Genomic DNA, 24,081 nt, shown 5'->3' with positions numbered 1-24,081 from the left:
TCCAACCTTACATTAGCTTGGGCCGATAAAATGGAAGCGATGACCATCGCAGATTTTGTTTAGATGAGCACTTCTTTATTTGAGTATTGACGATGGGTCTGGAAAGGCTTTTGTCATAGCACTGCAAACTTTGCAATACGGCCAGGGCCTGGATTTCTGTCTCTTCTTTCTTGTTTACCGGCGTTTCTCTTGTTCTGATCTCGTTCCGGCCCTGAAGGCTCTTTGTATGTCTTTCTCCGCTCCTTTCCCAGACTTCAGTCATGTGTATCAGAGAATTTACTACTGGGTTCCATCAGATGATGCTATCCAAAGTAGCTGTTTATCATGTTTATATCAATCGTTTCTAGTTTTTGTAATTTCCAACGTTGTTTTCATGTCCTAAGCACATATGTCGATGTTTCTGGTGATTATTCCGAAGCTAAGAGACGCCCAAGCGAAAAAGTTCATCGTAAAATATCATCGTTTCCTCAGTATTCAATGGTAACCGAACCTCGGACTGAAGATTGTTAATATTGCTGCCCCACCATGCCTGTGTCTGGGGTTGTCGGTAATCTTTCAGCTCGCTCCTAATCGACACTAAGGATCTAGATTGCTGCAGTCATTGACGAATCGGGGATAAATAACCATATCTCAGCCAATAACCAGGTAACAATCATTAAAGTTTTTTTATGATGCAGATCTTTATTCAGATATACACTTGATATAGAATCAGCACAAAAAACTGAAATTGTATATAAGCAGCGCGAGGTAGCTATCAAACACTTCCTTTCTGATCACTGACATTATTCACATCGGACAAGATGAATTTGTCATTCTCGTTCGTGTTCTTTTTATCCATCTTTCATGATGTGGCATGTTACCCAGTCTTCTCCGGGAAGGTTCTCGAAAGATCAGCAGATCTCCTACCAATTTATGATTATGTGATAGTAGGAGGTGGAACAAGTGGACTCGTCGTTGCAAATCGTTTGTCCAAAAATGCTAGTAAGTCCAGTACCTCAAAAACAAACTCGTCATTTCACTCTTGTTAACATTGATCAAGATACAACCGTTCTCGTGATCGAGGCAGGAAATTTGTACGACCTCAAATTCTCATGACTTTTTACCCATACTCACATTTTATCAGTCACAACAATGAAGATTTCATAACAGTCCCTCTGATAACCACCGCCAATCTCCCCGTACTTGGTAATGGTCCTCGTGGCACAATCTATGATTGGAACACAACCTCAGTTCCACAATCGAACCTCGGAAATCGATCGATTGATCTTCCGGCTGGGAAAGTAATTGGTGGCTCTTCTGCCATAAATGGTATGGCATTCATGCGCGGTAATGCAGCTGAATATGATCATTGGGAAGAACTTGGAAATGCTGGATGGAATTGGGAGGGTCTACTTCCATATTTCAAGGAAAGCGAACATTTTACTCCTGCCGACGAAGAGGAAGTGCAGGACTGGGGCATTGAATACGACGCAAACGTCCACGGGGAAAATGGGTTTGTCCAGAATGGATATCCGAGTTTCGTTTGGCCTAGTACTAGTAAGTCTCTCCTTGTACAATACATCTTACCAATTTTTGCCCCATTCAAAGAATACAGACTAAAACCGCCCAGAAAACTTCTTAAACGCCTTCTTTGAACTTGGCGTCTCATATATAAAAGACTCTTTCGCAGGCCTCAATGCCGGCGTGTTCTTCATCGTTCTTTCTATTACCCACGATACCAAAGAACGCAGTACATCTCAATCTTTTTTGCCTCCAAGCTCTAATTTGACTGTTCGTCCTAACTTGCATGTATTGACCGCTAATACTGTTACCAAAATTCTCTTCTCTACTCCTTCCAATTATTCATCTGAAACATCAAAAGAACCAAGAGCCACGGGAGTAGAATATGCAGCTGGTGTGAATGAAGAGAAATTTACGGTAAATGCTAAGAAAGAGGTGATTCTAAGTGCCGGAGCACAGCGAACCCCGCAACTATTACAGATTTCTGGCATAGGACGACGTGATGTGTTGGAAAATTTAGGCATTGAGGTCGTGGTCGAGAGTGAAGGTGTTGGCGAGAATTACCAAGATCACTTATTGCTTACTACTGTCAACAATGGTAAGTTGTTTTATTTTGTGTCAATTTATAACTTGATTTTGAATTGCTTTACTGATTTGACTCAATTTAAAGCTCCGAATATCGCGATTCAGACTGGGAATCTCAGTACGAACGCTACGTGGCTTGAAGAGCAGCTTGAATTGTATCACAAGAAAAGGGAAGGTGAGATAGCATTTCCATGACTATTCGAGGTATATAGCCACACTAACAAATGATCAGGGCCTTTCACAACCGCCTCAGCAAACGTCTTTGCTTTCCTCCCTCTCGCCACAATTCTAAATGGTTCTTCCGCCTCCACCCTCTCTACCCTCCAATCTCTTTCCCAATCCACAGATGTGTCCCAGTACCTCCTCCCATCTACCCCCTCTTCCGTTCTTGCCGGCTACAAAGTCCAACACCAAATTCTCGCATCCAATCTGCTCTCCAAAAACACCTCTCACGTGGAGATGATCGTTAGCGATGGCATCATCATCCCCGCCATGCAGCTCCCCTTCTCTCGTGGCCGCGTTTCCATTTCCTCACCCTCTGCTTTTGATTTCCCTCTCCTAAATCCAAATTATCTTTCCAACCCATTAGATTTGCTTCAATTCACCGTCGCATTCAATTACACGCGTCTCATGCGTACTACTTCCTCTCTCCAAGCAATCAATCTCACAGAATCATATCCAGGTTCGAGTGTAACGACCCAAGCAGAGATTGAGGAACATGTGAGGGAATCGGTAGCGAGTGAACATCATCATTCGGGTACAGCATCGATGTTGCCGAGAGAATTGGGTGGTGTGGTGGATGAGGGATTGAGAGTTTATGGGGTGAAGGGGTTGAGAGTAGTGGATGCTAGTGTGATTCCGATGATTGTTGGAGCGCACTTGCAGGGGACTGTGTATGGAGTTGCGGAAAAGGGTGCAGCGAAGATCTTGGAGGATGCATAGGGTTGTTAATACTTCTGTTTCGGGCATGGTCTTGAATTTTATGTATCCGTCAAGTATGTGAGGTTCGACACGGCATTAGGTCAGATTTCAAAACAGCAAAATATTGGATTCACTCCAACTGAGACCCACAATGGAGCATCCATTCCTTGTATATATCTTGCTGTTGATTGAAACATCGTCCCCCAAGTCTTACAACATTGAATAAACTGCTCGTACAAGGTGATTCCGCCATCGTCTTCTTTCAGGGCCACACAAGATAATTCATGTGCAACTCGTAACAGATAGCCTTCGATGTACAAAAGTACTGAGTGTAAGAAGTCAAGAATGCCGTCTCGTTAATGCCAAACAAAACATAAACAGCAAAAATAGGCAGTGACAACATTTACACCCAACCGACAACCCCTCGTCAAGAAAAGTCCTTGTCGCACGATTTTTTTTTGCTCGCTGGGATCACAATGCATATTAGGGACAGAGAATGAGAATAAGTCGGCGCCCATTTAAATCATTAATCTCAATCTTCGCTGAGTTCTTAGTCTAGAAAAGTTGCCAGAAAGTTCTTCCTTAAATAACGAACTCGCTTCTCCATTTCTGGTATTCACTCATTCTGTGATATAGATTTTTCTAGCATCCCACTGATGAAGTCTCCCATTCCCTTCTTACGTATTATTGGTGAATGACCTTCAGAGAAATCCACTAGTCATCACTGCGTACCATATGATTCTCGCACAACCGAGCCATGCTTTTCGTACTTGCTTATTTAAGGAAGTCTTAGACTACTTCCTAATATCCCCAATGCCCGGCGAAACTAAACAAAGACTACAAGTCTAGGAGATTGTGTTCATCTCTCTTGAATAGTTTACCAATTTCGATTCAGTGCAAATTGGGGGCTTGGAACAATACAAGGGAAATTTTCAAGTGGCATATAATAACAACTCCTGACAACAAGAATGAATGATTAGACAGCAGAAATGAACCGATCGCACAAACGACTCAGCGCTAGAGTCTCTGAAGGCCACTATCTTGCGCCAGACTTAGATAGAATTGTGGTATGTGATAAGAAGAGCCCATGAGTATTCCGAAGGTGAGATTCTCTTATGCCCAAGTATTATATGATATCTTAAGAGGCTTTGGATACTTAAATATCTCATCGACTATGATACAGACTCCTCTCATAGTGACTCATATTTCCAAGTTTAATGTACTCACATAGGAGTGAACAGTCCTAGGAGCTGTCAATCCACCTCATAGAATGTATCTAGGTAGGTAGTTAGGCACGATCAGCCATCTAGACCAAAGTATCTGAGTATATAAATGCTGCATTCAGATGGTTCTTCCTTTTCAGAAACGACCATGATGGACAGCAACATCCGAGATCGAAGGATATCTCGGAAATTCTGAAAAAGAGTGCGCTTTGAAGTCCACCAACTCCCAAATATCCAGTTAGGACTTTAGGATTCGGTGGACTTGATGAACAAAAGAACAGTATACCAAGCAAAACAATGAAAATGCCCAGCGACAACAAAAAGAACTACTCGAATAATGATCAAAAGAATTCTTTTAATATTCGAAGTCCACCAATACCCGGGATTAAGGACCTTTAGGTTCGCTCCGGAAAAATACAGATAAACGGGGTGCTCAAATGTTGAAGCATGAAGCCTATTGTACACGTGACGATTGTTCTGTGACCTCTACTAAATCTTCAAGTCAAAGGTTTTAAATAACAAATCCATTGTCTCACAGTTTTCTTGTTGCGATCTCAGATCCACTCCGAACTTCGAATGCACTCATTGCGGTACATGATCCACTCTCCTGACTTGTACCCCGCTATACCTACAAACTTCATATCTAACCCCTCTGATCTCAAGCTGTAGTTACATAGGCAGAGCTATGTGCGGGCCTATATAAATATCTTCTATCCCTTAATGTGATCTCCAAAGCTACCGCTAAGAGCTTTCAATATAACAAGGCTCTATCTCATCAAAAAGATTGGAGCAATTTTCTTTGCAATTCCGAGAATTACCCACCCGCATCCCTTCTAATTACCAATCCATATCCCAAGTATAAACTAAATATCATCCACAACAAGGAACGACGAGGATGGCAGCAACACACAAGTTTCGACAGTGAAAATAATCACTAGAATTCAGATAATAGAATTTCATAGCCATATCATTCTGATAAGATCAAGAAGTTTTCTATGACAAACTTGAATGATGTGCTAACATTTCAAATTTGTACCCTGTGGCTTCATTTTTCATTGTTCTGAAAGTGTTATAGACCGAGTAGAGACTGATAGAGGGTGTAGTTTATATACCACTCCACCCAACTTCTGTAGATCCAACACCTTTCGATGTTCCATCAAGATATTCACTCTTCCTGGCCTGTGATTGCAAATCCCAGTGGACACGTACTCCAGAAAGAAGACGTGAGAAAGCGTCCATCATCTTAAGCAATTCCTCAAACATCCCACAATTTCCCTCAATATATAAATACAGCTTCTCCAGCCCTCAAAATTCAACCAGCAAATCTTACTATTCTCTCGGGAAACTAGAAGGGTGTCTGTTTCCTTTCAAGAATGGGATGGTGTGATACAATATAACTGGAGACACATAGATAGCATATGAATATTAAGCACAACTACAATATAGAGCATAAGATGTCGCCTAACTCAAAATGACATCGAGGAGCACCACAAAGACAGCGGAAGAGGTAATCGACGACACTGAAATATCCTTGCTAGCAATGGGATGTGATCCAAAATCGATACGCGAAAATGGCAAGAAAGGGGAGATTCAATTACTCGGTACCGCTACCGCTGCCCGGGTGTACCTTAATAACGAGAATCAGAGAATGTGTGGCTTTCTTTGGATACACTTTCGGAGTATGATTCGAAGCGAATGGTTTGCATTTTTGAATGCAGTCTTTGGTGATGTAGAAATCATGAGAATCACCATAAAGCCATGCGTTTTCGCATGGCTTCACAAATGTTCGTGGGGTTATAGAGTGGTATAATCTCGAGGGAAATTTCATAAAAAATCGAACACTGTCCAGGAAAATTCATTGAGCATGTTTTTCCAGCCATAGCATTTCTGAGTAGAATTTATGACCTCTTCTCCCCAAAGAGATATCGAAAACTTCGATCATGATCGTATTTCATTTCACTTCTTTGACCACAGATGGTAGGCGACGCGATTTATAACTCAAGCACTCATCCCACCAGCTCCGTGATAAACTGCTCCTGTAACATAGGAACTTTCCTCACTCAACAAGAAGGCAATGATTGAAGCCATTTCCTCTGCAGTACCGAGTCTTCTCAAGACAATAGAATCATACTCCCCCTCCTTTACATGAGTCTCTCGAGCGTGCCCCATCATTGGTGTATCAATTGGACCAGGAGCTAAAGCATTTACTCGTACATTTCTATCACCGACTTCTATTGCGGCAGTACGGGTAAGCCCAATAACTCCATGTTTGCTAGCGACATAGGGTCCTATTTTCGCAAATCCTGCATTGAAGCACTTTGTATAAGCTCAAAATCAAACATCTTGATGTGATGAGAATGACTAACCGTGCGTTCCAGCAATGGAAGATACATTGACAATACTTCCACCATTTTCAATTTTTGATAGCTCAGCTCTCAGAGAGTACATCATGCCGGTTAAATTAACCGCAATGATTTTGTCCCATTCCTCGTCTTCTAGATCTTGGATCTTCATCACACCATGATGTTTACCAATAACCCCCGCACAATTGGCAGCACCATCCAGTTTCCCAAATTCACTCACAATCTCGTCAATCCAGCTTTCAACTGATTTACGATTTGACACATCGACTATCGAGCCCTTGACTTGTGTGACAAAACCACCCTCCATGACAGTTTCGAGAGATTCATTGGATATATCGCCAATGCAGACGATGGCACCACGTGAACTGAGAAGCTTGGCTGTAGCAAGACCAATCCCTGATGCACCTCCCGTGATGGCGATTACCTTGCCTTTCATCGTCATGATGGTGGTGTTGAGCTATTAGTTTTCTCGGTGATGGTGTTTGCAAACAGGCTGGATATTGATAAAATGGATGGTGGGAACGAGGAAGGTACATATGAGAACCAAAAAAGTAAGAATACCAGATAAGGGGTTGTCGCGATAGGGGGATGTAACCTCAAGTAATGGTGAGCACTAACCTATTCATGGCTGTTCAAACTGCCAGCTGAAATGAGTCAAAGAGAATTATCACGAGATTGGCATTTGCTTCGATTGGTACCTCGCCGAAAATGAGTGGGTAGGCTGGTAGGTAGCTAAGGAAAGAATTGATTCAGATGATCTTCCTGTACTCCAAGTTGGATGTTATTCGTACCCATCTAGGTAGTCTTTGATTCATGTGTTAGACAAGATGCAGCAACGTATTTAATAGTCGGCTCTTCCAAGCGGCCGAATAGTCCCTGACTATCAATTCATCCTCTTGGTTTTGAAGGTTGTCGTCTGAACCTATTCTAAGACACATTGGCGGTGTTGATGGTGTTGGTTGTGGTTGAAGGTAGCTCAAATGCTCCATAATCCGTGGATCTCTTGATAAGCATAACTTTGTGGATAATCTTCATAAAACAACGTGGAGTTATGCAAACAACGCTAGCCCCCGCATTTCCCGTCTCATGACAACATACTACTCCGTACTTCGTAGAACAGGGGAAAAGGTTAAACTAAGATGGAGCCGGTTGTTTCGTACCTTGAATGGTGTACCAAGGCTCCTTCCTACCTCCCTATGCAAAAGAGTAAGTTTGGTCTCATGATTGTCTTTCCATAAGAACAAAGCTCAGTAAGCAAGGCTTTCTCATCCTTTTTCATCATCAACTATTTACTATTCTTCATCATATGGAGTCGAAATAGTTTGCGAATGTTTATATATCATTTGAACTCTTCAATCCTTCTTGTCTCTTTTGAATCGGTTCTTTTGATGGTACTTTGATGAATACGAGTACATACATATATGCACGCAACATAACATATCAACCATGCGTTGGACAAATTACCTTCAGGCTGCATCTGCAATAGCAGCGACGGTCGCACAAGCTTCTACATTGACCCCGCCAGTGATACCATTGATTGTTCGAAATCCATATTTGAGTGCTTGGTTAGGACACGCAAGAGAGAATCCATGGGAACATTGGCCTATATTCTGGACAGGTCAAGAGGTATGGAATTAAAGAATATCTTTCCGCCCTTCCAGTCCGGTCACTAAAGCTTCTATTTTATATAGATTGGATTCTCTGTACTTGCCTCAGTACCAGGCGCCGATACTGTTTATCCATTATTGGGTAGACCTCACGATTCATTAAGTAAATCCGGAGATAGGTAAGTTTTAGAGCTATTGACAGTCATTGTTGAATTGCAAACAGCAACTAATTCATTCATAGCTTCAATGTATCATACCCTACATTCCTAGGTGCTACTTTTGATGCTTCGACTACAAACCTTACATACAATATTCCGTCGCCTTCTAAATCCCAAGAACCACTCGAAGTCGTTTTATCCTTCCTATCCCCAATTACACCAACCTCTACTTTCCGACAATCAATACCTGCGGCATACTTAACTGTGCATGTCACCGGAGATTTTGATCTCGATGTATACTTGGATATAAATGGATTATGGGTTAGTGGTAACAGGGCCAATGCCATTGATTGGTCATTCAGTCAGAGTGAACCGGAAAAGGATAGCAAAGATCCACCACTAAAGATATGGAAGGCTAAGAGAGTGGTTGAGCAATTGTTTACTGAATGGGGTGACCGTTCAGAATGGGGACAATTACACTTCATAGGCCCAGCTGAAGCCAACCATCAAGCTGGTACATCTGGTATACTACGAACCAATTTTTCACGAAGCGGGAAATTACAAAATACTGTTGACACCAACTTTCGAGGAATTATGGATGAGGAACCAGTTTTCGCATTTGCCTATTCATTCAAGCTCAATTCTACTTCCAATTCCACTTCTGCTGAAAGTGGGAAAACCTACGCCAGTGCTCTTTTTACCATTGCACATGTCCAAAATCCTGTCATTCAATTTGCTTCCGCTCGAGGCTTGACAGCTATGCGTCCATTGTGGGCTTCTTACTATCCGGAAGCCGATGACCTGCTTGAATACCATTATAACGACTTTCAAACAGCCTTTAATCTCGCAAGCAACTATTCGGATCAACTTGCAATTGATGCTTTACAATCTGGATCTGAAGATTACAAGGACATCCTCGCGCTCAGTGCACGTCAAGTATTGGGTGCTGCATCTTTTGCTGGTACTCCTGATGATCCTGTTATTTTCTTCAAGGAAATCTCATCTGATGGAAACATGAACACTATTGATGTCATTTACCCCGCTTTCCCATTCTTCTTATACACCAATCCTAGATGGTTGGCGTATATGCTGGAGCCTTTGATCGAACACATGCTTAGTGGTCAATATCCTAATGATTACGCCATGCATGATCTTGGTTCGTCATTCCCTAATGCAACAGGACATCCAGACGGTAGAGATGAATACATGCCCGTTGAAGAATGTGGTAATATGCTCATCATGGGTTTGGCATTGGTCAACTCACTTAAATATGATACTAAGCCAGCAAGTATCTGGTCCGATCAAGGTGATCACAAAACCACCCAATTCATTGAAAGTGCTTTCCCACTTTTTGTCGATGCGGATGGTATCGATGATAGTGTTGGGGGTCCCATCGAGGCCAAGGGTGAAAAGCAAGCAAGAAAATGGGTCAAGAAATCATATAAATTATGGAAACAATGGACTGGTTATTTGGTCAGGGAAACTCTTATCCCTAGTAATCAATTGTCGACCGATGACTTTGCGGGGTGGTTAGCCAACCAAACAAACCTTGCATTGAAAGGTATCATAGGAATCAAGGCTATGAGCGAGATTGCTGAAGTTGTTGGTGAAACCGAAGATGCTGTTTTCTACCGCAATATTTCCGAAACCTACATCAAACGATGGGAGGATGAATTTGCCTTTTCCAGAGATGGAACTCATGCTAAATTGGCATATTCTTGGTACGGATCATGGACCATTCTATACAATCTGTTTGCAGATTCATTACTCTGTTTCCACATCCCATCAAGCTCTTCATCTACTCCAAGTATCGGGAACGATCAAAAACCTATTACTCTTCCCGATCAACAAACTTCAAAGACCGGATTTGTAAGTGACAAGGTTTACAAACTACAGAGTGATTGGTACCACTCAGTTCGACAGAAGTACGGTTTACCTCTTGATAGTCGTCATCTTTATACCAAAAGTGATTGGGAATTTTTTGCAGTTTCAGTTGCTAGTAAGAAGGTTCGCGAAGAAATTGTCGACTCAATTGCACTATGGGTCAACGAGACTACAACAGGTATGTAATTCTGTGCTGGCAAGCAAATAATATCCAAACCTAACATTATCACAGATAAACCACTTACAGATTTGTATGACACTGAGGGAACTGGTGGGTTCCCAGGTATCGAGTTTAAAGCTAGACCAGTCGTTGGAGGACATTTTGCTTTCTTAGCATTAGAAAGAGCATGTGATGGGAAGGCTGTTGCTGCATTAGACTTCTTAAATGAAGACGAGAAGTTAGACGTATCTGAAGAAGAGATGATGCATAACGAAGAATTGTAGATTATAGCGGTATTATTGGTAGTCAGGGCTCTAGATATCTTTAACATATGAGTTTGGTTGAAACTAGGGAAAAGAAAGCAGTGCAGGCAAATGCATTTCCTTACAACTACAAGTTTCATTGGGAGGTTTAGGTTTACCAATAGAACCCATACGAATCCCATTGATGTATATTGCAATTGGATACACTATCATTGATTCGCGTTCTTTGATTTCTCAGCTATTCAGCTTTACGTGCAGTACCCTGACCTGACCTGGTTGGTGGCTATGATGATTCTAGGAAGGATTGCCAATTGTGCTCGAGTAAAGATTGATATGATTGACATACTAGGTACGTACACAGATATGACATCAAACACTAGGTACAGTAAAACTTAAAATCATCCGTATAATTCATTCGATATACTTCCTCCACTCCTACGCATAAAGACCTAGACCTACCAGTAATACTTCGTTTTATCAGTAATACTTTATTTTGTCAAACAAAGGAAATCACCTCTTGTTGCTTGTAAAACCGTACCTGATCATGATTGATGATTGATACATTAGCTGCCAGGTATTTATAAAACCTGACCTGATACCTGATACCTCAAATTATTTGTTTTCAGCTTCACCGCGTTATTTAGCTTAGCCGCTGTCGGTTAGTGTTAGCGCTAGGCCCAATTTTAAATTCGCGACAACTTCTTTTACTTGACGATCTGACCTTAACGTGCCTCTTCCTTTCAACAACAACTTTCTTCCCATCTTGTTTCTTTATTAATCCATTACCCCCCCCATCAGCAGTATCAAATATTTGCATTCCTGCAATCTCATTTGATATTATTCTTTCCCTACCTCACAGATCTTGAGCGTTTACAGAGCTCGAAAATTCGTTTGCGACAGCTCCAGCTTTCAAATCAGCAAAACAAATCAACCCTTTTTTTAACCCATTTCGTGTTTTCGTCTTACAATAACACATCATCATCATCATGACTTCCACTATGGATTATGAGAACGAGAACGGCACTCGTTACGAAGGTATTTATTTTCACTCTTTCGCATGTTTTGAAGCTTTTCTTGATAATTTTGTAATCGTGTACTAATTTATCTTCTTCACTTTTAGATGAGGCTCCTCGATACGAGCGTGATCGCAGCGCATCTCCTCGTCCAACCCGTCGCAATGACAGCCCACGTGGAGGACCTCGCCGCTCTGCTTCCCCAGACAGAAACGGTCGTGCCGATGAGCGGTTAGTTCATTTAATCACGAATCACAAAATAGCACATTCTGACAAACAATCACAGCAGCGGACCTAAGAATGATCGCGGACCAGGACCACAAGATGATGGTGCTGTTAACCCAGGTTCTAACCTTTTCGTCACTGGTATTCACCCACGTCTTCTCGAAGAAGAAGTTTCTCGTCTTTTCGAGAAGTATGGTGATGTTGAGAAGTGCCAAATTATGCGCGACCCTCACACCCGTGAATCTCGTGGCTTTGGTTTCGTCAAGATGATCACTTCTGATCAAGCTGATGCTGCCAAGGAAGGCCTTCAAGGTGAGGTCATCGAAGGCCGCACTTTGAGCATTGAAAAGGCTCGTCGTGCTCGTCCTCGTACCCCAACCCCTGGCAAGTACTTTGGTCCACCAAAGAGAGGTATGTATCTGATTATTCTTTATTTCATCCACACAACTAACGCGTATACAGAGGATCCTCGTGGACCTCCTCGTGGCGGATGGGGTGGAGACCGTTACGACGATCGTCGCCGTGGAGGTGGATACCGCTATGAACCATATGGTGGTGGACGCTATGGTGGCAGAGACGACCGAGACCGAGGTTACAGCCGCCGTGATCGTGACGACTACAACGACGCTCCCCGTGGAATTGATCGTTACGCCGGACCCCGCGATGGTGGTGACCGTTACAGCCGCTCTGGTGATGACCGACGTGGAGGTGGAGGAGGATACGAAAACCGTGATCGTGGATACGACAGAGGTGGTCGTGATGATAGACCAGCTCGAGACCCGGCTCCCGCTGCTGCCTATGGTGATCAAGCTCCTCGTGGAGATGCTCGAGAGCCATATGGAGGTAGAGCCTACGATGATGACAGACACTCCCGTCGTGAATATTAATTGCTAACCAACATAGGTGGTGAGCGCCCTGCTCGTTAAATCGTACGATCTCGAAGAACGCAGAGGACAGCTTTGGATCTGCGACTTTCATTGATGCGGGTGTACCTCCACTTGTGCTTCTCTTCTCGTTTGTATTCATCATGGTCCAAGGCTTCGGGCAACGGAAAATGCCAAAAAAAAGTGCGCTGGTATACAAATGTTGCGGCGGAATTTCGAGCGAGAACATACGATTCCCTTTGATTTCATTTTACAACGGATGCTAGGATTTCTTTCATAATATTCAGGTTCTTCGGTTCGACGTACGGTCATTTGGGCGGAGTTTACAGCAAAGACGATCCTTTAGTATAGGGGTGCGTTCTTCCATGGGACATATCACTGGCTTTTTTCGATCAGCTCCCTCATCACCTTATGTCCTCCTTGTACCACTATTCAGTTGAGACTGAGTTTTTTTATCGCAACCAATTTGCCACGGCCCTATACGCCTCGAAGATCTTGTCGACTTCGTTCGTCTTTAGTCGCCATAAACAAAAGAATTCGATACAACTCATACTCACACACTATAATACCCATGACAACATTACAAAAGAATTATTCGCAAAAAAAAATGCTATTTCGATACGTATTACATATTGACAGCAAGTTTCAACGTGCTTGTTAATTTCGAAAGAAGATTATTTTCGATTTCACTCAATGTCGCCCATAATGATAATTGCCACCTGTCGTGCTCGCCCCCAATCCGCCCTACTCACAAATTCACAATAGCATTCATACAAACAAAGAAACACCCATCAATCCCATTCTATAGGCGACTAGTCGTAAATCAACCATGCCTATTGCATCCATATCACATATATCGCAATGCCATCGAGACCAGTAATCGCTCAAAAATATTTGCATCCGGTCAAGATGCACTCCCATATTCGCAATTCTGAGACTATACGTAGTATCATTCTTGATGCAAACGGTAGTTATCATGAACACGAAATTATTCGCACAAAGCCATTGTTGTTGATAAAACAAGAACAAAGAAAAGAAAGATTTGAAATAAAGAATTGAAGAAAGAAAGGTAATTCTCCGAATGGTAGAGATAAAGAGCTGACTGATATTATCATGGTTTTTTGTAGGTAAATGTTTGGATTCGCTAATACATTCCTTCAAGCAAGGGAATGTGGAGTGGCGTTACGCAATGGATGTATGATGTCTTACCTGAGAAAGTAAATCCCATGGTTCGGTTTAGAAATTACATGGGTAATGGAGACACGAGCCATGGCATTACGGGAAAGTTCCCGTCGCTCTGACATGATCTTATATATCGTGGCTGACGGGAGAGAAGGAAAACAGGTATTTGAAGGTTTGTGTTGTTGAGTGCATTTATTTTTACAATTGTTTTTGTTCAGCTGATGTTGCTTTTTGTTCATTTCTGTGTTTGACTTCTGATGTGATTATGCAGGGTTGGGTTAAATGGGGAGGAGGACAATGCGGAGTTGAGGAGTTACGGAGGTGAGGAGGAGATGGTCTACTGGAGTAATTTGTGCGACGTTATCCTTTGGTAGGTAGATGTAGATATGTGTTTAGATACTTTAAAGATAGATTTAATATTACGAGGGTTTAAAAATATAAACTTGTTGCTTTGATTGTGATGGCTTTGGTTTCTTACATGAACCGAATAACGAGTCTTGATACTAGGTAGGTAGTCAGTCAATTACCTACAAATCTCCTTTCTGTATTCACGATTGTGAGATTCTAGGTAGTCATTTCGTCACCTGCTTCTTCTTTTTGTAGGTAGGATTATTAGATGATTGTATTATACAAGTAAAGTATATCTATCTATTATATCAATACTTCCCTCTCCTTTCCTTCTTCTTTCCTTTTCTCCTCTTCTCCTTTCCTCCTTTCCTCCTCTTCTTTCCTTTTCTCCTCTCTTCTCCTCTCTTCTCCTCTCTTCTCCTCTCTTCTCCTCTCTTCTCCTCTCTTCTCCTCTCTTCTCCTCTCTTCTCCTCTCTTCTCCTCTCTTCTCCTCTCTTCTCCTCTCTTCTCCTCTCCTCTTCTCCTCTTCTCCTTTCCTCCTCTTCTTTCCTTTTCTCCTCTTCTCCGTTTTTCCGTTTTTCCTTTTTTCCTTTTTTCTTTTTCACCCTTTTTCTTCTTCCCCCTTTTTCTATTTCCAAATCGGTTATATATTTATTATATATTTATTATATATTTATTATATATTTATTATATATTTATTATATATTTATTATATATTTATTATATATTTATTATAGATTATTATATATTTATTTAATATTTATTATATATTTTATTATATATTTATTATATATTTATTATATATTTATTATATATTTATTATATATTTATTATATATTTATTATATATTTATTATATATTTATTATATATTTATTATATATTTATTATATATTATTGTAAATGTAAAAGAGAGATAATTTAAGGAGGGAAGAAGATAAGGGTATAAAAATGCGGATGCGAATGGAGAATGGGGAGAGAGGAGAGGGGATGGGGAATGGAGATGGAGAATGATGGGTTGGTTTACTGATTGATTTATGGGTTTACTATTTCCGTATTTGAGAGTTGGGAATTGGGGATGGAGAATTGGGGATGGAGAATTGAGGATGGAGGATTGGGGATGGAGGATTTGTATGTACTTTTCTTTTCTTTTCTTTTCTTTTTGCTGGGGATGGGGATGGGGACGGTGATGGGGTTGAGGATGAGAATGAGATTTATGGGATGGTGAGGAGCCGTAATATTTCTGAGTAGATCGGTATGTGAGTAGATCGGTATGTGAGTAGATCGGTATGTGAGTAGATCGGTATGTGAGTAGATAGATAGTATAGATAGATAGTATAGATAGATAGGTAGATGAGTAGGTATATATATTATAAATAGTATCCTATCTAATCTTATATAGGTATATGGAAATATGTGATGTGATGTAAAAATCTGATATGAACTTCCAATAACGATTTTGGGATTTGGGGTTTGGGTAGAGAGGTGGTGGGTAGAGAGGTGGTGGGTAGAGAGGTGGTGGGTAGAGAGGTGGTGGGTAGAGAGGTGGTGGGTAATGGATAGTGGGAGATGGTTGAGATAATATCTTTTATGTGGATGTATGGATATATGTATGTATATATATATGTATGTGAAATAGGGATGGATAGAGTAGTGATATATAGGATATGCGGGATTTTGGGTGCGTGGGTGGGAATGTGTGATGCGAGATGGGAGATAGTAAAAAAGAAAAGAAATTTAAATGAAGAATTAAAATTAAAACTTATCTTGGATTAGATAGAGGATGATGAGTATTATGATGAGCTGGGGATGTGGTATGGTGTGGTGAGACGAGGTAGGTAAGATAGGTAAGGTAGATATCCAGATGTGTGTGCGCGGAGGAGCGAAAGGAAATGGAGGAAAGATCTAGAGATATATATATATGTACCTATACATATCGATAAACATGAACAAACGAACTAATCATCACATCAGAAGGATCACAAGCACCAAGTAATCACATCGTAGATGAGCCTTCTGTCAGCGAACGTAACGTCAAGTCTAGATATTGATTCAACCTTTTTCTTAAAAATTCATCGCTATGCTATGCTATGAAACTATGCTGTGATGCTATCCTACTGTACACAATACAATGCAAGAAAGACTGTTCATCTACTCGTATCTCTATACGAGACAACGCAACAAGTATATGGGTATCATACGCCAAAAAGTATCCATCTATTCAATGATACCTTAAAGCCAAAGGACGGAAAGATTCAACATTCTCCTCTCTACTTAATCATACACTCACTCACTCGTCTCATCCACAGATCCTTCAAGAACAATTCCTATCTTCTCAATATTAGCATTTCTTCTTCCAAACTCAGATAGTAACAGGGAAACCCATTCATAGCAACCAGGGAAAAAGAAAAAATGTAAAAAGGAATTAAAATCAGAGGTGCACAAAGTGCTCGGTTGTATCGCCATAACGAGGTTCTTGAGGCCTCTCAGTAACACGGACCAATTTTGCTCATCATATTGTATGTTGTGAGGGGAGAGATATGAATTTGGATTGAGTGCGGTACTTACATTGGGTGAATAATGGATATGCGCAGGATGGTAAAGCAAAGGTCGATAATTGTCTGCACATCAATCAAGTTGAAGTAGGCAGCAACATTGTGTCTTCATCTCAGCTACAGAAGTAGCATGAAGGAAGATACACAACTTGAAGCAGTTGATGTGATGTTGTGTGAGTACAAGTTGAAGAAATTATTTTCCTGAAGAGATTTTATGGTGCGGGTCGTACAATCTCGCTTCTCATTTGTCAGGGCAACGGTCGACCCACTTAAACTTTCAGACTCTACATCGTACAAAGTAATAAACCAACATGTTGATATTGAATATGATTGACCAATATTGCCGTCGCCGTTGTATCAAGTGATATGCTTCCGGCGATGTAGTACATTTGTAGGCTCCCGAGTGAAGGATTCCAAACTATGAATTTGTGTCAGCATTTCGGGCACGAGACGTGAAGATGATTAAAACCTACCAATAATTCTCCCTAGCTCCTCAGTCTCAGTCTCCAGATATAACAAATGCTCAAATCCCCATAGATTATCATTTAGAAGGGGGTTGTAAATTCTCCCACTGCGTCTTTTGATAAAAGTCCACAACATCCTCATCCATAGCGATTTGTTCCCTGGAGTAACCTGTAACCGTAAGGCCCTCCAACGTCGTTGCCCGTGATAAAGCAACATATAACTGACCTGACTCAAAAATATCTTTGCTTGATACCTCAACATGTTCCATCGTCATGCCTTGACTTTTATGAATCGACAAAGCCCAGGCTAAGATGAGTGGTATTTGAGTTCTGCAAGCAAGATATCTATCTTCTACCGTTCCCATCAAAGTTTCTGAAGAAACCGGCGCAATTGCAGTCGTTTTACCATCCGTAAACTTCACAACAGGTCTCCAAGGGTTCTTTTCAATAAAATGGTTCATTTGAACTTGTCTCCAATCTGCATGGTCACCTTGGATCACAGCTGCTGGCCATTTTTGTGCATTTACAAATCCGACTATTGTACCCTGAGAACCATTCACCAAGCCACCTTTTTGCTCTTGGTTGTGAAGTAAAACTACTTTCGCACCCACTTTCAACGTCAATCTTTTGGGAAAACGATGGTATTCCGATATGGCGATTTTATATTCTTCCATCTTCTTGTTGATCTCGTGCTGACGCAAATAATCAAGCTCGTTTCGATAGAGTTGACATGAATCATCAAGGGCTTCCCAGACCTTTGCTTCTGATTTTATCAAATCCAATTGAGAATCATTGAACCTGTCAACATCAAAACGCTTTGCCATGAGACGTATAGGAAAAGCATTGGGTGGAAGCACCTTTGGACGTATCAGATCATGCCATTCTGCATCACTCAATTCAACACCATTGCGAACTTTGTTTAACAGGTCTTTGAACTTCTCGTCCTTCTGTCGATGAATTTGCTCCAACTTGACATGTCTAAACTTAAGTTGTTTCCACACAGGAGCATTGAATGCCCATTTATCACCCGGCTTGAAAGGGTTATTGTCTGAACGATCTTTGCATAGATTACTCTTACAAACACGGTCAAAAACTCCAGCCATCTCAACTCCACATATCATGCAATGCTCGAAAGGTTTTACAGGGGGAAGTTGATAAAAATCGCCCAAAAATATCACTTGAATACCCCCGAAAGGTTTCTTGGTTTGCTTTACCGTCTGGAGAAGTAAATTAAAACGCTCAAGGAATTGGCTTTCAACCATTGAAATTTCTTCCAATATCAGAACTTCTAATCTTCGAAGAGCTTTTATGGTTTTCTTCTTTATGTTATTGTCATCGAGAAGTCGATCGAGGGGCATCTTGAATGAATCTGGTTTCCATCCAGCAACGGAATATGTTGTTCTTCCATTCAAGGGCAGTGCCGCCAATCCAGTAGGAGCAGCAACCTGAACTTTCGGGATGTTTGAATTGTTGTCCTGTAGCGTTTTCTTTAGCTTTTCTATGATTTGCAGTAGGGTAACTGTTTTCCCAGATCCAGCGGCACCGGTAAGAAATATATTATCTCTACCCATTGCCATCTTGACGACTAATTTCTGCTCGGTTGTAAGTTCAACAGGCTTAGGGATATCTTCACACGTTGAAGTGATGTTGTCGAAAATCTCTTCATCAGATAACTCAAATTCTGAGTCTGGAATTTCAACATCAGGGTTTAGTGTAGGTGTGTTCTCGCCAGATTTTGCCTTCTTAAACGATGGTGTTTTTCCTCCTTCGGAATCGAGAAGTTTGACGGGTGATGTTGCACGCTCTGGACTTTTTGTAAGGTCAATAAAGGTCTTTTCGGTTGATATAGCACTGATTTCTGCTTCAATCGGTCGAGCAGAGGTTATTACGACACTATCTTTGATGTTCATGGAAGAATCTTCATCTTCATACTTCCTTTTCAACCCTACCCGTGCGTTTAAATGGTTATCAATCGCAGTTTGATTCACAACTCTAGAGAGATCTGTAAGATCATTCTCTAATGTGTCATGTGGTACACCTTCCGTAGGCGCAAAGCCTTGAGTCTGTAACCACTCATTCCATGCTTTTTGAGCTTCATCATGAGTCTCATAACCTTTGAACTTGGCACCAGAGAAACCTGATGTAGATGCTTGACATTGAGCCCACCCATCAAGAATTCCAGTTGTTCTACCTCGACATACTACAAAGTAGTTCTTTTTGGGCCCTCTTTTACCCATAACGAGCGCTCTGGTTTGGCAAACATCCGTTTGATTGGGTCGTGGATATTTGGTCGACAATTTGTTGGCAAAGAGAGATAAGAAGACTGGCAATCTAAGCTTTGGCATGCGGTAGACAATCTAGAGCGTAGGATACCTTGTAGGTAAAGACCATTCAATGCAATTATAGAACCACCCGAATTATAGAATTTCTGGATCCAATGGTGTCATAATAGATATGGCACATTCAAGGGAGCACAATGATTTTTGAGACAATCTTTTCTATATTCATGCGTAGGGCAGAAGTTGTAATGGAGGGTTGGTGTCGCAAGGTTGAGATGGATATGATATGATATTGGATAGATAATCGCATCGAGCAGCCGGTATCAAGAGAAGGTCTAGAATATCAAATCAGATCATTAATTGTCAGCAGGATATGATAAGGATGATGACATACCATGTACGAAGGGAGTGAATTGATAATCCGGTAGTTCTGATATGGTTCTCGACCTTCAATATCAAATAATGCTGGCTGGTGGTATGGTATGGGTGTAGATGAACTTGGTGGTTATCAAATTGACATGAATTCCAAATTCTTTCCACGATAATTTGATGGATACTTGGGTAGCCTTGTCCAAAGCCTTGTCCACAGCCTCGTTCAGCCCATGTGAGCCTCGTCTTGAAAGACTCCGGAAAGTCCGTGCTCCGAAAATACCCTGAAAATCGATTAACTTACCCCTCCCTGCCTCTAATGTAGCACCTGGTAGGTACCCGAGTAGAACTCCGGTACGCGAAAGACCTTATCAAGTGAATCAAAGTACCACGGATGATGAAAAAGCGGGTTTTCGGATCGTCCCTATTATCTTAGACCTTCCTAGAGCTTCTTAGAGGTTCTTAGTATTCCAAATACTCGCAACTGATGGGGTTACATTCCGAATTATTGTGGCTAATGAACAACAACGACACCAATGACAGCAACAACACCAATAGCACCAATAATACCATCGCACAAGGTAGCTCTCATGCATATACGCTTAAGTGACGTTATGGCGGGGTGATTGAGTGAATACTTCGTAGTTAAGTATGGGACTTCACCCCTCTTCTCATTCTTCTTATTTCATTCTTCTACATCCGCTCTTCAACTCAACACATCACATCTACAACATCATACTATCTTAAAAACAATCAAACTTTCAATACCAAATACTTAAATCGCAATCATGGTCAAGGTCGGAGATTCCATCCCAACTGTCGAGCTCGCCGAGGGCAACCCAGGCCAAAAGGTCAACATTGCTGCCGAGATTGGTGAAGGTTCTGGTATCATCATTGGTGTTCCAGCAGCTTTCAGTCCAACATGCTCTGATTCTCACGTTCCTGGTTATATCCTTCACCCAAAGCTTGAGTCCGCTGGAAAGGTCTTTGTTGTATCCGTCAACGATGCTTTCGTGTAAGAACTTTCCAACTCCGCAACTCCGACCCCACATCCTCGAGGCTAAACTTGGCTAACTTTCTTATGAACAGCATGAACGCATGGGGTAAATCTCTTGACGCAGACAAGAAGAGTGGTATCCGTTTCCTTGGTGACCAAGATGGAAGCTTCACTCGTGCTTGGGATCTTGAATTCCCAGCTGCTCCATTATTGGGCACAAACCGAAGCAAGAGATACGCAATCGTTATCGAGGGTGGTAAAGTCAAGAGTGTCAACATTGAGCCAGATAACATTGGACACACTGGTATGTTTGAAAGACCGGCCTATACTTGAACACATATGCTAACAGCTATCCCCTAGTCTCCGGCGCTGATAAGATTCTTGGAGAGTAAGGAAAGGATTAATGAAAGGATTGGTTTGAATAACAGCTTATATGTCATATAGACACACGGTCAAACATCGTGAGGGGAAACTTTGAGATTTGGGTTATGATAGTTACAATTGAAGAATTTTTTTAAAACATATGGGATCATTTATTCATGTCAAATGTTGATGTAATTAAAGAAGTTGGGGCTGAGAGGTAGAATGCACTACATGTCTGCCAACACAGCCCTCGACTTCTACATTTCTCTGTCCCAACATCACCACACCGCAGTATCAACACAACATAAATTACCTACAGCTGGTCCTTGACAACTCTTCCCTTGTTGGTGTCAGTCCCCAGTGGAAACTACAACAAGTTGCACCGTTCCACATGCACACCGGCAGTGACCGTACTCGCCATGTAGTCCACAATGGTGACTTGAGGTCATTTAATCACTAAACTTTAGCATCAAGTCCTTTGGATATTCAAGTACTCTTCATACATGAATGAAATATGGCCTGACTCCTGTCTTTTCATGCTAACCATCTATATATTTCAAAGGCTCCGGCTATTCCGAGGAAAACCACAATGAAGAGAAGTCTTTCATTTAATTTCATAGATTCAATGCTTTATTAATTTTTCTCTTGGATCTATTGAATCTATTGAGGTTTAAACGTCCGACGGCCGGAAGAATTCTCATAATAGATTCCGGAAGGACTCCGAAGGAGAGAGGTGTTACAGGGAACTAGGGAGTGTGTTGTAGCTAGATAAAGCTTAATGATATCGTATAGACTATAGTTGTGGAAGTCCACATCGCGTGTAATCTATGCTGTATTGCTGCTATTTCCAGATGAACTCTTTATGAATAAGGTTATTCTATACGAACAGCGATAGATGTACGAAATTCAATGTTCTCTCGCGTTCTAGATTACTTGTGGAAAGCTTCTCGATCGGTGTGCATTGTGCACGCAATTAAATCTATACTTCCTAGTCCTAGCAAGGTTTGTGGATATCACCGAATCAGCTCGGTGTAGGGATGTATATATGTGTATTATACGAGTAGGGAAAATATGGAATCATCCCTCGAGGTGACATTCTGCTTGCAAGTTATCCATCTATCCATGAGTTGAGGCTGTGCCAAGATATCCAGGAGTTTGGTTGGGGTGCAGATACTTGTATCAATATGGGATCGAGATACACGGTAACGACGCAGTGAGACTGTGTGAAGCAAATAGACAAACGAGCGGACGAATCAATACATGTCGTTTATATTACGACCATCACATCCAAATGAACTCAATCTTCCCATCGTCCCATTATCCCTTCCCCTGAATCCATCTGCTAAACATCGGATGGACCCACCCACGTGTTTCATCGGCCCGTCGCCGCTACATCTCCCTACCGGCAAGTTGCAACGCGACAAACCCCAGATCGCTGAACCCCCCTCGTAGGTTCTTTCTCGCACTATTTCCCCGACGAGAGTGGATTGGAGATGGATCCTCTGTTTCTTTCATGTTGATTTCACTCTATTCCACATTGCGCATTGCCTTGTTCTGGACCTTTAATCTATTTCAAAAGGTACATATATATCTCGATTTCTCGTTTCTGGATGATCATTCTTCATCTCAAATCATCCATCTCTCTCCCTTTAGCATACAAAATAAATCTCCAAGAAAATCATCATGCGTTTCTTCACTTCCATCCTGAGCATTGCTGCTTTCAGCACTCTCGCAACCGCAACCCTCGACCCCGCTACCTCAAACACCAAGGGCTATTACCCCAAGTCCCCCGCTTGCACAGGTAAACAACCCTCCTCCCTTCCAAATATCAAATCAAATGACTAACCCCTCCCCAGCCACCAAAGTCTCCAAAGCCATCCAAGCCGCCGAATGCGCATACAACACGCGTGTCTCCGGGACCCAAACCTTTGCCGTCTTCCAACAAGATCACCAATATGACAGCGCCCACGGTGCTCCGTATGGAACCTGTTCCGCATACAAGTGTACTGCGCCTACCAAGTCGGAGTTGACGGCCGGAGCGGATTACTGGGTGTTTTATTGGGGGAGCGAGGGAACGAGTAAAGGGGTGGGAACAACTTGTATCAAGAGTCCTGTGGATGGTACTTGTGGGTGTGAGAACTCGACGGGAAAGTTTGTTTATGGGGGAAAGAACTGTGTTTAAGGGATGTATGTGGTGGGCGAAGAGAAAGGGGAAGGGGAAGGGGGAGTGGGGAATTGGAGGAAATGCGATGGAAGGGATGAAGAGGTGAAGAAAGGGTTTGTTTAACTTTGTACATATTTTATTCACGAGACGCCAATGAAATTTTCCATGCTTACTCGATACACACTTTTTCTTTCTCATCTTGATACCTTCCTTCCTACCTATCAACTCATCTCATACTCTGCAATCCAAATCACGAGTTTTCCTTCCAAACCCAAATGTCTCACTCCTCCCCATCTCATTCGATATCCAACCCGGCCCCACTTCCCACCACCTCATCACCGCTAAAACGCAATCCTCCAACGCACGCACGCACGAACAGCGCGGAGTGTTAAAATAGCGTTTGTTGCATGTCTGCAGAATACCACCTTCTTTTGTGAGTTTCTGGAAGGGGTAGAGATGATGCTGATCTGTGGAGTTTTGGGGGGGTCTAGGCTAGAGAGAGATGGATGAGGGTTTTGTTGCTTGTCTGGTTGATGTTACCTTGAGAATTGGAGTGCTGGGATAGGAAGGGATGGA

General features: G+C 41.9%; 7 protein-coding genes across 7 annotated transcripts; 5 read left to right on the top strand and 2 right to left on the bottom strand.

Annotated features, from left to right (window-relative positions):
* The first annotated feature begins 695 nt into the window (after positions 1-695).
* On the top strand, positions 696-3,812 carry EAE98_001516 (uncharacterized protein). Its single transcript, XM_038949135.1, has 6 exons — positions 696-981; positions 1,040-1,073; positions 1,124-1,536; positions 1,610-2,098; positions 2,171-2,260; positions 2,318-3,812. The coding sequence occupies exons 1-6, from the start codon at positions 801-803 to the stop codon at positions 3,025-3,027; spliced, it is 1,917 nt and encodes a 638-aa protein (XP_038814120.1). The 5' UTR covers positions 696-800; the 3' UTR covers positions 3,028-3,812.
* A 2,415-nt stretch (positions 3,813-6,227) lies between these two features.
* Positions 6,228-7,034, bottom strand: EAE98_001515 (uncharacterized protein; the record flags this gene model as incomplete). Its single annotated transcript, XM_038949134.1, has 2 exons — positions 6,228-6,532; positions 6,596-7,034. 2 exons carry the CDS (start codon positions 7,032-7,034, stop codon positions 6,228-6,230), a joined length of 744 nt encoding a protein of 247 aa, XP_038814119.1.
* A 791-nt stretch (positions 7,035-7,825) lies between these two features.
* EAE98_001514 (uncharacterized protein) lies at positions 7,826-10,891 on the top strand. Its single transcript, XM_038949133.1, has 4 exons — positions 7,826-8,218; positions 8,284-8,378; positions 8,441-10,419; positions 10,474-10,891. Exons 1-4 carry the CDS (start codon positions 8,039-8,041, stop codon positions 10,683-10,685), a joined length of 2,466 nt encoding a protein of 821 aa, XP_038814118.1. The 5' UTR covers positions 7,826-8,038; the 3' UTR covers positions 10,686-10,891.
* Positions 10,892-11,272: 381 nt separating this feature from the next.
* EAE98_001513 (uncharacterized protein) lies at positions 11,273-14,366 on the top strand. Its single transcript, XM_038949132.1, has 4 exons — positions 11,273-11,699; positions 11,785-11,908; positions 11,964-12,313; positions 12,365-14,366. The coding sequence occupies exons 1-4, from the start codon at positions 11,651-11,653 to the stop codon at positions 12,787-12,789; spliced, it is 948 nt and encodes a 315-aa protein (XP_038814117.1). The 5' UTR covers positions 11,273-11,650; the 3' UTR covers positions 12,790-14,366.
* A 3,044-nt stretch (positions 14,367-17,410) lies between these two features.
* Positions 17,411-19,570, bottom strand: EAE98_001512 (uncharacterized protein; the record flags this gene model as incomplete). Its single annotated transcript, XM_038949131.1, has 1 exon — positions 17,411-19,570. The coding sequence occupies one exon, from the start codon at positions 19,568-19,570 to the stop codon at positions 17,411-17,413; it is 2,160 nt and encodes a 719-aa protein (XP_038814116.1).
* Positions 19,571-20,769: 1,199 nt separating this feature from the next.
* On the top strand, positions 20,770-21,370 carry EAE98_001511 (uncharacterized protein; the record flags this gene model as incomplete). The annotated part of the gene is made up of 3 exons (XM_038949130.1): positions 20,770-20,996; positions 21,071-21,282; positions 21,339-21,370. 3 exons carry the CDS (start codon positions 20,770-20,772, stop codon positions 21,368-21,370), a joined length of 471 nt encoding a protein of 156 aa, XP_038814115.1.
* A 1,654-nt stretch (positions 21,371-23,024) lies between these two features.
* EAE98_001510 (uncharacterized protein) lies at positions 23,025-23,523 on the top strand (the record flags this gene model as incomplete). The annotated part of the gene is made up of 2 exons (XM_038949129.1): positions 23,025-23,142; positions 23,198-23,523. The coding sequence occupies 2 exons, from the start codon at positions 23,025-23,027 to the stop codon at positions 23,521-23,523; spliced, it is 444 nt and encodes a 147-aa protein (XP_038814114.1).
* Between the last annotated feature and the right edge of the window lie 558 nt (positions 23,524-24,081).

Source organism: Botrytis deweyae, assembly GCF_014898535.1.
Source record: "Botrytis deweyae strain B1 chromosome Unknown BDEW_003, whole genome shotgun sequence".
NCBI classification, from domain to species: domain Eukaryota; kingdom Fungi; phylum Ascomycota; class Leotiomycetes; order Helotiales; family Sclerotiniaceae; genus Botrytis; species Botrytis deweyae.
Note: the sequence above shows the minus strand (reverse complement) of the source record. Positions and strands in the feature narration are given on the sequence as shown.

Bases quoted from the DNA above. Each gene is read 5' to 3' on its own strand.
- EAE98_001514 (XM_038949133.1), top strand. From the start codon at position 8,039: ATGCGTTGGACAAATTACCTTCAGGCTGCATCTGCAATAGCAGCGACG. The intron at 8,219-8,283 runs GTATGGAATTAA...TATTTTATATAG, and splicing joins TATTCTGGACAGGTCAAGAG to ATTGGATTCTCTGTACTTGC. The intron at 8,379-8,440 runs GTAAGTTTTAGA...ATTCATTCATAG, and splicing joins TTAAGTAAATCCGGAGATAG to CTTCAATGTATCATACCCTA.
- EAE98_001516 (XM_038949135.1), top strand. From the start codon at position 801: ATGAATTTGTCATTCTCGTTCGTGTTCTTTTTATCCATCTTTCATGAT. The intron at 982-1,039 runs GTAAGTCCAGTA...ACATTGATCAAG, and splicing joins TCGTTTGTCCAAAAATGCTA to ATACAACCGTTCTCGTGATC. The intron at 1,537-1,609 runs GTAAGTCTCTCC...AAAACCGCCCAG, and splicing joins TTTCGTTTGGCCTAGTACTA to AAAACTTCTTAAACGCCTTC.
- EAE98_001513 (XM_038949132.1), top strand. From the start codon at position 11,651: ATGACTTCCACTATGGATTATGAGAACGAGAACGGCACTCGTTACGAA. The intron at 11,700-11,784 runs GTATTTATTTTC...CTTCACTTTTAG, and splicing joins GAACGGCACTCGTTACGAAG to ATGAGGCTCCTCGATACGAG. The intron at 12,314-12,364 runs GTATGTATCTGA...ACGCGTATACAG, and splicing joins CTTTGGTCCACCAAAGAGAG to AGGATCCTCGTGGACCTCCT.